This window comes from Callorhinchus milii, unplaced genomic scaffold (assembly GCF_018977255.1).
Source record: "Callorhinchus milii isolate IMCB2004 unplaced genomic scaffold, IMCB_Cmil_1.0 Scaffold16, whole genome shotgun sequence".
In the NCBI taxonomy this organism is placed as follows: Eukaryota; Metazoa; Chordata; class Chondrichthyes; order Chimaeriformes; family Callorhinchidae; genus Callorhinchus; species Callorhinchus milii.
In genome coordinates this window covers 16,615,591-16,632,280 of record NW_024704757.1, presented here as the reverse complement: position 1 = coordinate 16,632,280, position 16,690 = coordinate 16,615,591, and the positions used below count along the sequence as shown (strand labels likewise).

The 16,690-nt window shown below is 41.1% G+C and overlaps 1 protein-coding gene across 1 annotated transcript; it reads left to right on the top strand.

The window, feature by feature from the left end:
• Nucleotides 1-1,556: 1,556 nt before the first annotated feature.
• Nucleotides 1,557-11,232, top strand: LOC103186874 (mesothelin-like protein). The gene is made up of 11 exons (XM_007906129.2): nucleotides 1,557-1,620; nucleotides 3,291-3,397; nucleotides 3,886-3,920; nucleotides 4,625-4,703; nucleotides 5,201-5,379; nucleotides 6,696-6,842; nucleotides 7,639-7,772; nucleotides 8,458-8,582; nucleotides 8,798-8,892; nucleotides 9,536-9,731; nucleotides 10,292-11,232. The coding sequence occupies exons 2-11, from the start codon at nucleotides 3,328-3,330 to the stop codon at nucleotides 10,378-10,380; spliced, it is 1,149 nt and encodes a 382-aa protein (XP_007904320.1). The 5' UTR covers nucleotides 1,557-1,620; nucleotides 3,291-3,327; the 3' UTR covers nucleotides 10,381-11,232.
• Nucleotides 11,233-16,690: the final 5,458 nt, after the last annotated feature.

Genomic DNA, 16,690 nt, shown 5'->3' with positions numbered 1-16,690 from the left:
AGGGACCAGAGTTGAGAGGAGTTCACAGGATCAGTCTCGGGCACATCTGCAGTTACACATCAATATATGTGAGATCGGGTCATAGACCACATTGCTGAGGGCAAAGAGCATTTGCTCCACAAACATATGTCTGTTCCTAGTGAGTTAAAATACAGAGGGACACAATGCGTAGGGACACCTCATGACTAATACCAATAGGGATTCCTTGGCTCCTCGGATCTGAAGGTCATGCCTTGAAATTATTGTAGGTCTCTTTCATGGTTAGTCATTGCCTGGCTGACATTCTAATACAAATACAATACAAAATTACACTTGTCAAGCATCTTTCACGTTGGGAGGACGTCTCAAGGTGCTGAACCAAAGCTTCTAAGAAACAATTCTGAATAGTTTCGATGCTATGAGAAAACTTTATGGAATGATAATAACATTACTGGGTAATAAAGAAACACAAAGGGCGTGATTTGACTGTATCCAACCTGTGAGGAGAAATTTCATCTGGGTCTAGATTATTCTATGTCTATTCCCACAGTAATATAAATTAATAATTCTTGAATTTGATACATCGCCTCATCATGTCTTCGAGACGTCTCAAAGCACTTCACAGAATATATTAAGTGAATTGACTGTATATTTTGTGGGTGTACAATACAAATTTGCATTTGCTATATATTGCTATATTTGCTATATTTGCTTTCACCTGGGAGGAAGTCCCAAATGGGATGATGATGGGGAGGGAATGATGATCGAAAACACTGTCAAAGAGTAGGTCTTAACCTCAAGAAAATAAAAACAATAATAAATTGGTCATTTCAATCCAGGACTGTTTGTGGGGACACTGCTGTGCACAATTGGCTGCCACATTTCGCCCACAAAATATACAGTCTATTCACTTTACAGTATATTCTGTGGAGACGTGAAAAGCACTATACATTATTGTATTAATGCAAGGATTATTATTAATATTATTAACTTCTAGTTCTTCAAAGAACTTACTGAAAATTCGCTTCAAAATTAAGCCTCCGTTCAAAAATGCTAAGAAAATAATAATAATCCTTGCATTTGGTATAACGTCTTATCGCGTCATTGAGACGTCTCAAAGCGCAGCACAGAATATGTGGTAAAGTGTATATTTTGTGGGTGAAAATAGAGTAAATCTAGACCACAGTTCTGATAAAGGGCCACACTGGAAATGCCAAACCATTTCTCCTTTTCAGATATTGGTGGGATGCCATCCTGTGCATCCTCAGATGTGCATTTTCAGATGTTTATATGATCTGTTTGGGTTTCCATGGTGTCCACTTCTCCCATATCCCTGACGCAAACAGCTGGATTTCATTTACGTCCTTCTATTGTCAGCCCTGATAGAGATTCCACCCAAATCCTCAGTCTTCTTCATTTCATGCAATTCACGTATGTCATCTCCATTTATTATCACATACCTTTCTAGGGTAGACCAATTATAATTTGTTTTGAATGAATCTATTGCATCACAAGAACCACACCTGGATTGCAGGACTGAAATATAAAAGCTCAGCGCAGCTTCACACAGTACTAAACCACTGACTGGGACTATCCTCCTCTCATCTCCGCTGCTCAGCACAAGTCACCACCGGACAACAAGTAGGTGCAGCTTTTGATTTGCTCTTTAGGCAACGTTTCAAATTCTTGCTCGACTGGAGCAGGATTCACTTTAACACTCGGGAAAATTAAGAGGCTTTGGGGGTTCAGGAGACAATCAAAATGCTTTTGCTCACCAGCAGTCCTGAAAAGATGCTTTAAGAAATATGCCTTTGTCCATATCAGTGCTTTACTGTACAGTAGCAGATCCCCACATGAGCTTCCCGGTGGCTGCTCAACCACAGAGCACTTGTGAACCGAGAGGGTCAGATGTCTGTGTGATGCTGTATGTTGCACATATTCGCTGTTGAACGAACGCACTTCGATTTTACTCCACTGCATGTGATTTTGCTTTAGTGTGGAGTTCTGCGTTGTCTCTGCTTGAGGTGAAAATGAGCTGCTATATTCTATTGCATGTTATTGTATTATATATTTCTCTTCAACCGTACCCCTCTGCCTTCCCTCACCCCTATACCCCCCACCCCATGCTTTAATTATTAATAGTAAAACATTGTTGTTTAAGAATCAGCACAAGTTAGAGCCTTTGGTAACCAATCCAGATTTGTTGTATTTATGTATTTACTTACAAATTTACACTTATACAGCGCCTGTAATACAATGAGACTGTCACCAGGTGTTTCACGGAGGCAGAGCTGGGATGGTGATGGGGAGGGGGAGGTAAAGATGTTTGATGCCCGACTCCCTGAATCAGTGAGGGTGGAGCTCACTAAACCTTTAGCAACACAATAATTGTTTAATCACTAATTAATGCACTGCAAAGACATTTAACTTTTACTCTCAGGGGAACAGGTGGAGTCCTGTAGCTCAGTGGTTAGAGCACTCTAACAAGAGAGAGACCTGGGTTCGATTCCCGGCAGAGGGTGAAAACTTGGGCACATTTCCTTACTCCACACAGAGCCTAATAATAATCCCTCAAGAAAATAAAACAATAATAAATTGGTCATTTTCAATCCACAACAGTGTGTGGGACAGAGCTGTGCGTGATTGGCTGCCGCATTCGCCCACAAATAAACAGTCAATTCACTTTACAGTCTATTCTGTGAAGCTCTTTGAGACGTCGAGAAGACATGGAAAGCGCTATATCAAATGCGAGGATTATTATTATTATAATAATAGGTGTGAATAAGAATATTGGTACCTTATTAACTCGGTTACTGCTGAAAACATGAGAATGAAAGGAGCTTCAGACGTAGCAGCTGTCAATCAAAACCCTTTGCTTCTCAGCCCTCTTCTGGTTCACGGTGATGAAGAGGTTAAATGCTGCGCTTTGTGAACTGGGGAAGCAGAATTGCCTATACGCTCTTCTCAATCAAACGGTTATGGGGACAAGGCTGGGACGTCAGCTCACGGCTCAAGCTGACATTCCAGTGAGGTGCTGGGCACAGAGAAGGTGGCTGAAACATTCACGATCAATCTTTAAAACTTAAGGGATAAAAAGTCTTCGGAACACAGCGATATACGGATTGCAATCTGCTCGCTCCTTCAGACCTCTCTTTGACAGTGCTTTGGGCTACCTTTCCCTCATTTACTCAGCTACCACTGAAGCACTTTGAGACATCTTCCCCACGTGAAAGGCGCTGTATAAATGTAGATTGTTGTTATTGTTTTCATTACTGTGACGATCATGACCCTACATTATTTTATTTTCACAGCGTAACTCACTCTGTGAGTTGGAAAGGAAACGGCAGCATGAATCAGAAATCAGAATCGATCAAACTGAGCTCCAGGGTGACGATCATAACACTTACTCTGGCCTTTGGTAAGTCTCCCTCTCCAGTGAACATTAACTGCAACCGAATGCAGGTAACAGGAATCGTAAGGGGTTTAACCGCCCATCACAATTATGACAATTAACTCCCCTCCCCCACCCCCGATCCAATTTAAAATTAAACGTAAAACAGAAATGGTCGTCAGATCCATCAAAGTTCACAGATCGGCAATATTGCCCAAGTTTTTGAAGAGGTCACTGATGTGAGATTTGTAATTATTTTGGGGGAGGCGGGGGGATGTGGATAGAAACAGAGAGAAGTGGGTATGGACTTTCAGAAGATACCAGTGTAAAGTTTGGCGGACATTAACAATACAGGATGTATCTTACGTGGTCGAGTCCATCACTGTAACACACACGGCCTTGTGATGTCATTGAGAAGTGACCAAAATTCCTGTTATCTGTGGAAATCCCTTAACTCATGGCCATTATGGCTTATTTTCTTTAATCTAACACATAGTTCTGCTGTTTTCTTGCAGGTTTGTGCTTGATGTCCATATGCAAAGCTAAGCAGGTAAGAAAGATTTAACACCCCCTTGGCTCAGCTACAGTAAATTTAACCCAATAATAAATAAGACCAACCTTGGTGCTCTTTATATAACCTCACAGTATCTGAAGGGAACTCAGACGGATAGATCAGAGAGGGAATGGGAGGTTTGGCTTTGTGAGATGAATGATTACAATATTTGTATAAACACTGCCTATTAAAATCAGAAAGACATACTTGGTATCTATAAATGTACATTTTATCTGAAATACATTTAGTGTTATTTACATCAGCCCCTATGTAGTTAGTTACACTGAAACTGTATCAAGTAGCTTTAAAAATCCCACTTCAAAACTTACCTCTTCGATTGCACTTCTGGCCACCTCTTTCTTGCTTGCTCTGTTTACCCAGCAGTAAGTAGGAACCCGGTTGTTAGTCAATTGCCGAATCACTTTCTGGGGTAATAATCTCTTTCCCCCCAAAAAAATTAGTCACTCAACCCACAATTGCTGTGTGCAATTGGCTGCCACGTTTTTCCCACAAAATATACAGTCAATTCTCTTTACAGTATTTTCTGTGAAGCTCTTTGAAACGTCTCAAAAGTAAAGGCGCTATATCAAATGCAAGTATTATTATTATTGTGCAGCGCTTCGAGACACTATCCTGCATGAAGGGCGCTGTGTAAATGTATATTGCTGTTGTGGTTACAATTATGTACGCTTATTCCACAGATTTTTCCATTGAGAAGTGACAATTTGTCCCTGCAGAAGAGATCAGTAGGAAAAATCAGTGTGAACCCACGCTCACTTAGTAAGTAACCAGAATTGCGTCTTACTGCTGCAAAGCTGAATGACTGTGTATCTCTCACCTACTGAGTAACACAGCTCAGGAAGGATGTCCGAGGAATCCTAGACACTCTAAATGGCAGATAAATCACAATGATATCACAAAAGAGGATTAAGTAAATAAGCCTCATTGGCCCATTTGATCTCATCATTCCAGAATAACCACTGACCTGTGCTCCTATACCCACATCATTGAGCTATTTTTTTCTGCAACTGTTCCAAACACAGAATTGATCTGTGTGCCACATTAGTTTTGGTTTTGCAAAGGATAAGAAAGAACTTAAAAAAAGATTTTTATAGATCCTTAACATGCCTCAAAGTGTTTCGTAAGTGAATGCATGATTAATATGATCTTAAGATACAACTCCTTAGAGCCAAAATAGAAGAAAATTGTTTCAGTACTTGAGAATATTCATCTGTCAACAAGCTTGTTACTCAGTCAGTGTTTTATTGTGTTCTCAGATTGTTCGAGCCCAATAACACCTGAAATGACCTTGAACGTTTTGCTGCCAATCAATTATCATGAAGATATGTTGGACAAGTGTTTGAGTGATGAAGTGCTGAAGAACAATCTCACACAGCTTGGAAATTTAGCCTTTAGTAAAGGTCAACTTCATATTCTGAAGAACAGATTGAATAAGGTAAATATGCTTTTCTATCAGAAATGAGAATCTGGTATCTCTGGGATAAGCTCCTGGAGACAGTAATGGACAATTATTGTATCCTTTATTGAGGGAAGGATCAGTAGTCAAATCCTGGGGTACTATAACGTGTTCAGATTGCACCTCGGTTTGTCAAATAAACCTCTCAAAACATCTGCTCATAAGCTGACAAAGCTTGGGGGAAAACAAGTTGCAGTGATAATGACAATCCTGTCATTCAATATAGTGTTTTATCACTTCTAAATATCTCAAAGCTCTTCTCGGAGCTTTCAGTAAGGTAAAGTATACTGAACTATGTATTTACAGGTGATCGCGATAGACAATTTGCGCACAACAGTGTCCCAACAGATAGACATGAAGTGAATAGATGATGAAGTGAATAGATAATGCTGGCAGGGCATTTCGAATAGTGCCATGGGATTTTTTAACGTCCACCCGAACAGGCAGACAAGTTTAACATCTCATTCAGAGAATGGCATCTCTGACAATGCAGCTTTCTCCCAACAGTGCATTGGTGTGAAGGTCTGGATTATGAGCTCAAAGCTCCAAAGTGGGGCTTAAAATAATAATAATAATGATAATAATAATCCTTCCATTTGATATTGCGCTTTTCACGTCTTCTAGACGTCTCAAAGCGCTTTACAAAATAGACCGTATATTTGTGGGCGAAACACGGCAGCCAATTGCACACAGCAGTGACCAAACTGTTATTGCTTTTTTTCTCTTGAGGGATTATTATTAGGCGTGTGGAGTAAGGAAACTTGCCCAAGGTTTCACCCTGCTATAAACCCTAACCTTCTGACCCAGAGGCAAGAGCACTATAACCTGAGCCAGGCTGACATGCTGATCACATCCTAATCCTGGACAAAATAGATCTGAACAGCAGGGCAGATGAGCCCACAAGTATTGGCAGTGTGCTAAGAATAGTGTAAAACTGCACAGTCAAATAAAGGCGATATAGTGTTTGCCTATATAATAGCATTTGCTTCATTTCGAATGAATTATATCTGGTAAAGAGCTTTGAGAAGTTTAATTTTGATTTAAAAAACACACTACATAAACTACATATATCTTTTATATCATTACTCAAACCACCGACTCTCATTCTATTTCCGCTGTTGTCTTGCCTCACTGGTAAATCCCAAAAGAGCTGAAGAAACCCTGTGGTGTAGCTACACAGTATAGCTGATGGCTATGGCATTTGTGTGTTAAGATTCCGTGTTGCAAATGTACCTCTTGGAACTCATGACCATCAATGCAACTAAAATATCGATATTTATTTTTCTCTGGGATAGCTGGAACCAGATGGGCTAACGGAAGACATCATTAATAAACTTGGGTTTATAATCACCGTGTACTCCGCCGAAGAGATGACCAAGTGGAAAATAACCAACCCAGACACACTGGCCGCTGTACTCCAAAACACTCCAACTCCAGATCTGGTAAAGGACACGCAAGAAAAAATTATATCTGGTCTCACCCTTTTGTTCTCACCATTGATAGGAAAACATGCCTAGAGTGAGATGAGCACTGCACTGGAGTCTCAGCCTAGATTATAGGGGCTCAATATCCCAATGTGTGGCACTGTAGCCTGGATGATGAAGTTTCAGAGCAATGCCTTTACTCACTAGGCCAGTGGTGGCCAAGCTTTTTGGTCAGCCAACAAAATAAATGTTCTTGATTGAATATTTCTTGATTGATGCCATGAACCACTTCCGGCTGTGGGCTGTGGTTTGGCCACCAGTACACTAGATACTTTTGTTTCGAACGATAATATTAATAATCCTTGCGTTTGATATAGTACCTCATCACGTCATTGAGACATCTCAAAGCGCTTCACAGAATATACTGTAAAGTAAATTGACCATACATTTTGTGGGTGAAACATGGAGGCCAATTGCCCACAGCAGTGTCCCATAAACAGTCGTGGATTGAGTACTTTTTTTTTGGAGGGATTATTATTATTGAAAGCGATCTGCCAATTGAATAACAACTAGGTTCCTACTTACTGCTAGGTAAATAGAGGGGTGTGGAATAAGGAAACTTGCCAAAGGTTTTGCCCTGCCTGGGAATCAAACCCAGGTCCATTTGCTTGTAAAGGGAGTGTTCCTACGCTACAGGACTCCATAAAATGATAGAGTATCAACTTCTCACATTCTCTTTAACCCCTGCTTTCCTGAGGGTCTTTCTAAGCCATGGTTAATTCTCTAATAGTAATACACCTTTTGTTATGTGCAGGTTGGTATCATTGTTTCAAACTATTACCAAGGACCTGGGGTGTTGAATGTGACTGCGTTAAATGCAATCCATGGTCCATTGCTGTGCACTGCCAATGAAACCAAGCTCAGAACCATTCTGCCCGCTGACCTGAGGTGAGTGTTAAATTCAAGCTATCTTACTTGAGTTGTACAAAGACCATCTTAACCAAGACAAGGGGCAGCCGTGAGGGAGAAGTGGATAGAGCCGGCCAATCCCTGGGTGGAATCCCAATCCATGCTGTTTGTTGGTCTCAGTCAGGGAGTTTGTCTGGGGAGGATCCAGTGCCTTTCCAGGGTCAGAGCCAGGAAACCATCCTTAGTGCCTCCATAGCACCATCTACGGGTAGGAGATCACTTAGCACCTGGTCACAAGGCTCAGGCCGGGCTTGCCCTGCCAGAGAGGCCATCCTGTCACCTGACCTACTCGGTGGGGTGGGGGGTGGGGTCGTGAAGGCAGATTCAGGTCACAATGTCCTTTGACAATTTGGGGATGAGAGAGTTTGGGGGGAGGGGCTTGTCATCGGGGACAGCGCTGGTTTCCAAAGTGGGACGTTTGGGTCTGATTGGATTAATGGGAGGTGATTGGGTGAATGGGGGTGAGCAGCCTGACCTCACTCACTGCACTGGTGGGTTCCTCATGGGACATCTTGTCCGTCCGCAAAGTATCAAGAGTGAGGGTGAGTTGGGGAGATTGCGATCTTATTTAGCAATCGCAGGACAAAGCAGTCATGAAAGGGTTAATGTGAACCATATTGTAACAGTAGAACCACTGAAGTAAGTAAATTGCAATTCCTTACAGGAGTGCGGAGCAACTGGATATCACCACTTGCACTCAGCCAAAGAAAGACATTCTTTACAACATTGCAGCGGACCAGGACCAAATTGGGAGCCAGAACTTTTACAACCAGACCAAGCCATACCTGGGTAAGCTTCACTACAGCTTGGCTTGATCGCACTGTGACAAAGTATTGTAGAAGATACATTGCTTAAGGAGTCACGCAAAGATTTTTGCTGCTAACATGAAGTTATAATAATAATAATAAATAGTATTCAGGTTGTACACAGTAAATATAAACATATGGCATTGTAAACCTTATCGCAGTGTAATAATCTGACAGGATTTATTATTTTCCCCAAAGGTGGTGCACCGGCAACTGATTTACAGCGTTTAGCTGCAGCAAATGTCAACATGGACATTGAGACGTTCAAGAAACTCAACCCAGTCGAAGCGGTTGTACGTATCAATGGAAGAGTGTGGTGTTCATTTGTTAGCGATGCCTTCGTGCCCTGCGCTGTTTCTCTCGCAGTCACACACCAGGACTACACCATGTACATAACACAAACCAGCCATTAGATGCAGTCGGGTGCCCATCCAACAAGGGACATACGTTTTAGCAGTTTCAGCAGAAATAATAATAATAATCCTTTGTCGAAAAGTCTCAAAGCGCTTCAGAATATATTGTATAATGGCAAGTGTAGTGACCATATATTTTGTGGGCAAAACGCAGCAACCAATTGCACACAGCAGCGTCCCACAAACAGCCGTGGATTGAGTGACCAAATTATTATTTATTTATTGGAGGGATTATTACCCCCAGAAAGCAGATTACCTAAACAATAATTAAAATTGGTCATTTTCTATCTACGACTGTTTGTGGGACATTGCTGTGCACAATTGGCTGCCGCGTTCGCCCACAAATATACAGTTAATTCGCTTTACACTGTATTCTGTGAAGCGGTTTGGGACGTCCTCCCGACGTGAAAAGCACTATATCAAATGCAAGGATTATTAGTATTATTATTATAAGATTAGTAGATGTAAGACCACGAAAGAGGATTTTGCTGATGTTATATTGTTGCCCTTGTATTGCTTTCAGAAACTTTCTGCTCAGGAAGTGCGGGACTTACTTGGAGTAAACCTTCCCAAACTGAACGAGAATGAATCTGACCCATTAGTGCAGGCCTGGATTAGAACCCACAGCCAAGCAGATGTGCGGAGCCTGGGAGTCGGGCTGAGTGGAGGAAGGCCATCAGAACAAGAATTTGAACTTGGCCATTTTGATTTTGCAGAAGGTGGGTAGCTGCGTCCATTTGTTTTGTGCTGCCACAGAGACCGGGTGGCAATGTGGCATTACTTGATGCCCACACAGCATACACTGGGAAGTATATTATTACTTCTAAGCATTTTCAGTCTTCACACACTTGCATACACACGCATACACACTCACTCACACACACACGCATACACACTTGCATACATACGCACTCACACACGTGCGCATACACACACACACATACTCACTAACACATACGAACTCACTCACACGCATACAAATTTACTCACATGCATACACACTCACTCACTCACACACATACACACTCACTCAACAATACATTTTGATTTTAAATAGTTATGTCATGGCTTGAAATACCATAGTACAAGTTGCTAGAGACTGAGATAATATTTATCTAAAACAAAGTTTCTAAACCGTGACAATAATTGCAGCGTAAATCAAACTAAATGTCCATCTGTTTGTTGTTTGAAGCGCTTTGGGACACTCTCCCGACAAAATATAAAAATGATGCTGAAGGGAAATGGTTAGTGAATGGTGTGTGTTTTGTTCCATTGTCAGGCAAAAATTCAGCTTCAAGCAACAACTTTGGCCTGCTACTCTCTGTCCTCACCGGTGTGATAACTATCTCAACACAAAGACTGCTGTAAATTGGAACACAGCCAACCAATGCTTTCGACTGTCTGTACTAAATCTAAAGGCATGTATCTGAACTCTGCATCAAGAACCTCGTACTGCATATTAGTAAATGTCTAAAAAAAATTAGAGCATCGCTAGAGTTAGATCAATTTAATTTACACTTACTTCTGACAAGATTCTTAGACAATGTGACTTACACACAAACATAAATCATTATATATCATGAGTTAACATCAACCTAGTTCCAGAATGAGGTACAATATCAATGTATGGGACAGGTTTTACCTTCTCTGTTAGAGCTAAACTGAAACTGCTGGGGGGAGAAATTCCACCTTTGTCTACATTGATGGAATTATTCCTGGAGGATTTAGAGTGTCCAGAAATTGGCAAATTGTTGAATTCAGTTTGAATTTTGATTTCGGTTTTCTATAGTTCTTAAAAGAAGCTTACAGAAAACTGGCTTCAAAATTAAGGTTATGTTTAAGAATTTGCCAAAATGCTGCAGTTAAGTTAGACCCAGTTGATATAACGAGGCACTGTGTCAAATGCATGGATTAATATTATATAGGAAGGAAATACTGAATACAATAAATTATAGTGCAACATGGGGCATTTATGTAAGTTGGAATCTAGTGGATGATTTGTGTGAAATAAAATAAACATGTTGTCAGTAGACAGTGCTTTGGTGCAAAGCTGGCTGCAGTCTACTGACTATTTTATAGATAGTTGTAATGACTGGGTATCTACTGCTCTAGTGTCCTGCTATTTATGTTATTTATTATGTGAGTTTTCAAGGTGTTTTTTCCTCTTTCCTAGATAATATTGTTAAAAAACTATAAATTCTATTTTTCAATAAAAATATAAAGCAATCCTTCACTTGTTTTCACAAAGCTGTTCACTCCTGTGACCCTAACACACAATGCTTTTTGACAACTCTGGTTGTCTCCTCTTGCAACTCCTCTGCTGAAACATTAGATTCCTTCTTCTTTAAGGAGACATGTTTGGCAACGGAATGTCAGAATCAAGTCCACCCTCTTGTGGCGGTCTCGATTCCTGAGCCATGCGGCTCCACAGTATTCCAGGACACTGCTAATGACAGAACAGCCAGACTGGCTCAACGGCAGGACCTTAAGGGCAGACCAGTCACTGGGGGCAGGGAGTCATCCCAGTCAGCTCCTGTTACCCTGCAAGCCAAAGCCCTAACAGGTAGGGTGGTTCTAGCTGGACAAGCAGCAGGAAGCTTTTCCTTCCATTGGGGTTATCATTCCATGGATACTGGTTGATTTCAACCAAGTGGGCACTGCTCATGTTTGAGCCTTGCCAGGTAATTTGAGCATTAAATTGGAACCCCTTCCTATTCTCCCCCTGTTGTCCACACTCATGCACTTTCTAGTGGAGAGGAAGGGAGCCATAAGGAAAGAGATTGTACATTAAGCAGCGGCTCCTCAGGAGAACTATCTGAAAGTCGCACCTGAAGACCTTCTCTTTCACTGTACCTATGGTCACTACCCCCCATCTTGGCTTCAAGCTCCCAGAGGACTTGACAGAACCACCATCAAGTGATCTGGGACCCTACCTTGTGTAACGGCCACTTTATAAATGCAAGTTGTTATTGAACTGAAACCAATTGTACCAGCCAAACAATGCTGCAGGTGAACTTCAAACCTCAGTAAAGGCTACAGTATAATAGTCTAATATCTAGACTCAGTGAAATGTGCCACCAAATAACACTATTTAGTGCTGAGCTCAGTGGAAAGGCATCAAGTACTGCACAGAATACAGCTGAAAACCCTCACAACAGTCAGTGATATCAAATGGTAAGCTATGCTGTGTGGTTTTAGCTGGTTAGACTCCAGCGGTTACCCCAAAGCACACTCTAAAGCCAAGCCTTGGCTCTTGCACCAACAACTGGAGAATAATATTTCATTACTTTTGAAATGCACAAACTGCAAATGTATTTTTTGTTGGAAGACTTCCAAAGAAAACACGGAACAAAAATCTAAAGTTCCTCAAAATGGAGGGACGATCCTTGCAGGCATCACACCTCAACTAGCATCGCTAGGGCTCTTTGAACTTCCCCTATCTTTGGAGTGGAAGCTATTTCCATAGTCCAACCTGGCTTCACCTCAAGCATTCCTTGTCACACGTCCAAGAAATGGTCTTCACAGGTGCTCACGTCAAGCCCAATCAAGTGCAGTGAGACCATCCAATCGTGCACAGCTGGAATCCTGAGCATGGATTGTCTCAAGTGACCTCGTCATAATAACATAATTGCTCGATGAAAGACCAAGATCCATCCAGTTCGCCTTCCATCATCCTGGCAGTCGCTTACACATGTCATGTCCCAAACTATATACTGGATCCCACGATATTATTTCCTGAAAGAAATAGTCCTGGAGCTACAAGTGCTCAAATAGAACGGAAAATTAGAGAAATAACAAGATGAGTGCAGCAGCCAAGTGAAAATAAATTGATTCAACATAAGAATGAGACTAGACAACCAAAAGATACGCAAGAATGTCACGACTCACAAGTTCTGAAAAGAAAAACACGCACATGTATTCTAAATGATTAGTTATAAAGATGGAAAAAAAAGCACCCTAAAGCTCAATATTACCAGCAGGATAGGCTAACAGTGTGCACAACGCTGTGAGCTTCCAGCTGTGTTCAATCAGTCATCTCCTGTGTGCTGCAGTCTGACCAGGCCAGGAAAATATTGAACCAGTCGAGGAAAGATCCAAAATTCACAGCTCATCCATATGCAAAGCTAAACGCTGCTTATAACACTCCATATATGGTGTTACCTCTGTGACCTGCTAACTCCTTGTGGACCTGTCCACTCACTCAGCTCAGCAGACTCCATCCCTTTGCTGTGCTCCCTCCCTTGCTTCCTTTAAGGTACATCTCAAGACCCTACTCTTTGACAGTGCCTTCGGTCACCCTTCTCCCCCTTGCCCTCCACCTCTTCTAATCCCAAATCCCTGCTCAGGTCCAAATCTCTGACTGTCCAGCGCCTTAATAATAATAATCCTTGCATTTGATATAGCACTTTTCACGTCGGGAGGACGTCCCAAAGCGCTTCACAGAACACACACTGTAAAGTGAATTGACTCAGTGCTTAGAGCACTCGCTTTGCAAGCGAGAGACCTGAGTTCAATTCCAGGCAGAGGGCCAAACCTTGGGCAAGTTTCCTTACTCCACACAGAGCCTAATAATAATCCCTCCAAAACCAAAAACAATAATAAATTGGTCATTTTCAATCTACGACTGTTTGTGGGACATTGCTGTGCGCAATTGGCTGCCGCGTTCGCCCACACATATACAGTCAATTCACTTTACAGTGTGTTCTGTGAAGCACTTTGGGACGTCCTCCCGACGTGAAAAGCGCTATATCAAATGCAAGGATTATTATTATTATTATTATTTGTGGGCGAACGCGGCAGCCAATTGCGCACAGCAATGTCTCACAAACAGTCGTAGATTGAAAATGACCAATTTATTATTGTTTTGTTTTTTGGAGGGATTATTATTAGGCTCTGTGTGGAGTAAGGAAACTTGCCCAAGGTTTCACCCTCTGCCTGGAATTGAACTCAGGTCTCTCGCTTGCAAAGCAAGTGCTCTAACTATTGAGCTACAGGACGCCTTGGGACGTCCTCCCAACGTGAAAGGCTCTGTACACATGTAATTTGTTTTTGTTGTTAAAGAGGTGCTAGCAATTACCTTTCTTACCCACTGACACATTAAACATGACTAACTGATAAAAGGGCCAGCTGGAGAAGGTGTCAACATTCCTCAATCACGAACAATTCTACTTTAAGACTCAGATGTCCTCCTCAAATTAGGAACAAAATGCTTTGTAACAAACAAGACTTTAAGATGTTATTGATGGAGGCTAAATGGATCATTGGGGAGGGAGGATGGATGGAAGAGTTGGGAACAGAGAAGATTATGGCAAATTTATAATGGAGACAGCAAATTTGTAAGGAAAAGGTCTTTGAAAATATTTCTGAAAGTTAGAACTCTGCCCTCCAAGCTGTGACAGTTATGCATTCCAAATTAGATGAATTCTGCTACAAACAAGCTAATCAAATGAAAATAATGAAAACTAATGAAATTGTCCTAAAAGTAGCAAAAGTACTCAAAGAGGCTTTCAGATAGCGAGACTAGAGACAGAGAGAGTGAGTGGCAGATTGAAAGTAAGAGTGGGAAAGATTCCAGATTCACATTACTTCACTGGGAGAGCCTTAATTTCATCAGGCCTAAATGGTAAAAAAAAACATTTTGCATTCAAATTTAAGAATGTGTGGAAATGTGGAAACTTTAGTCCTGATTTGGAAGCATTTTTAAAACAACAAAGAAGAAATCTGGGCTCTGCTTTTTTCAACGCGTTCAGACTTTATAAGAATTTTAAAGGGAAGTTTTGAATGTTATGTTAAACTCTCACTAAGAGGCTCACTGTCACTTGAATGTTGCATGCTAATGTCTATCAGAGGCTCTTGCAAGCGAGAGACCTGGGTTTGATTCCTGACAGGGCAAAACCTTGGGCAGGTTTCCTTACTCCACATGCCTGATAATAATCCATCAAGAAAAAAACAAAAAAACAATAATAATGTGGTCACTCAATCCACGACTGTTTGTGGGACACTGCAGTGCGCAATTGGCTGTTGGGTTTCGCCCACAAAATATACAGTCACTACGCTTTACAGTATATTCTGTGCTATATCCTTTTTCATTGTGACATAGCAGGAATAATAATAAAAAATAATCCTTTGATACAGCGCCTTATGTCTTTGAGACATTTCAAAGCGCTTCACAGAATATCCTGTAAAGTGAATTGATTGACGGTGTATTTTTTGTGGGTGACCCACAGCAGCCAATTGCCCACAACAATGTCCCACAAACAGTTGTGGATTGAGTGACTAAATTTATTTTTGTGGGGATTCAGATAAGGGTAAAGTATGATAATATTAACAATAATCCTTACATTTGGTATAGCTCCTTTCATGTCAAGAGGATAACAACAACAAATTACATTTGTATAGCCCCTTTCATGTCAGGAGGATGTGCCAGGGTGCTGAAATGTCCCAAAGTGCTTCACAAAAATATACTGCGGAGTTCTTTGTGGGGGGTGGTGGGGGGGGAACTTCTCTTTTGAAATAGTGCCATGGGATGTTTAACACCACCTGAAAGCGACTTCAGTTTCTCTCATGTGAAGAATGGCATTTCCAACAATACAGCGTTCCCCCAGCAAAGCACTGGAGTGTCACCAAGAGATCATGAGCTCCAGGGCTAACATGGAGGGGCTTGAACTCAAATATCTCAAAACTCAAAGCATGTTGGTTGCACTTCAGTACTGGAGAATTTTTCTTTAGATTACTGCGATCCCACCCGCGCCCCCTCAAAAAGCGGTGAAAAATAAGTTACAATCACATCTTGGGACATCCATTTCATTGGTGCCTCTTGTATAATTACTCTTTGATATCTATTAAAACACAAACACCTTTAGAGAATAGTAAACAAGGAAACGCCCAGAGAAGGCAACCAATAACTCCACCTTTGTGTACTTTAATGAAATGGACAAGATTTCTGCCCTGAGGGAGTACACAAGTAATTGTTAAAAAACCTGAAGAACCCAACTGATCGGTTCTCTTATGTTGTAAATGTCATCCTCAAATAGTCAGTTGATCCTCCTGCGGATCGACTTGCTGCACATTTCCAGCATGTTTGACCTTCTTAAATGAGTTTGATTTATTATTCAGCAATTGTTAACTATCCCCCAGGATAAATTGATTGTTGGTGCTGGGTTTTCTATCTTAAATCATGGCCGATTGTTAACATCATCACCAATTCATTAAAACCACAGCTGCCATTCTCAAAACAGGTGCCACTATTATCATTTAATTACGTTTTCTCTCTTCAAAAACCTGCTGTTGCTATTATATAGATCTTGAACCATGCAGATTATTTTCAGTTGAGTGGTTTGATAGCAAGATTTTTAAAAATTTAATGCAGTAATTGATAATGGAGACTGGATCTCAGTGAAATTAGATGGTAGGAAAAACAGACTGTTGGGAAAGTTAATCTTTCAAGTATTTATATTTAAAAAATCAGTAATCAGCAGGTTTGCAACAACTTTCAACATCTCTGTCTTGTGCATAAGTCAGTGGAGAACCACAATTAATACACCTTTAAAGAGGTAATCACTTCTACATGAATTGACTGTCTCTCAGCTTCATTTGACTCTGCAAAGATGAGCCTTTCTGGTTTAATAATGGAAGCTATTTTGAATGAGAGAGGTACCATAATTAGTGGAGAGTTGGT

What these genes read in the sequence shown, in the direction of transcription:
- LOC103186874 (XM_007906129.2), top strand. Translation starts at nt 3,328, where the DNA reads ATGAATCAGAAATCAGAATCGATCAAACTGAGCTCCAGGGTGACGATC. An exon ending in ACACTCCAACTCCAGATCTG is followed by an intron (nt 6,843 to 7,638) that starts GTAAAGGACACG and finishes TGTTATGTGCAG; the next exon opens with GTTGGTATCATTGTTTCAAA. An exon ending in CCATTTTGATTTTGCAGAAG is followed by an intron (nt 9,732 to 10,291) that starts GTGGGTAGCTGC and finishes TTCCATTGTCAG; the next exon opens with GCAAAAATTCAGCTTCAAGC.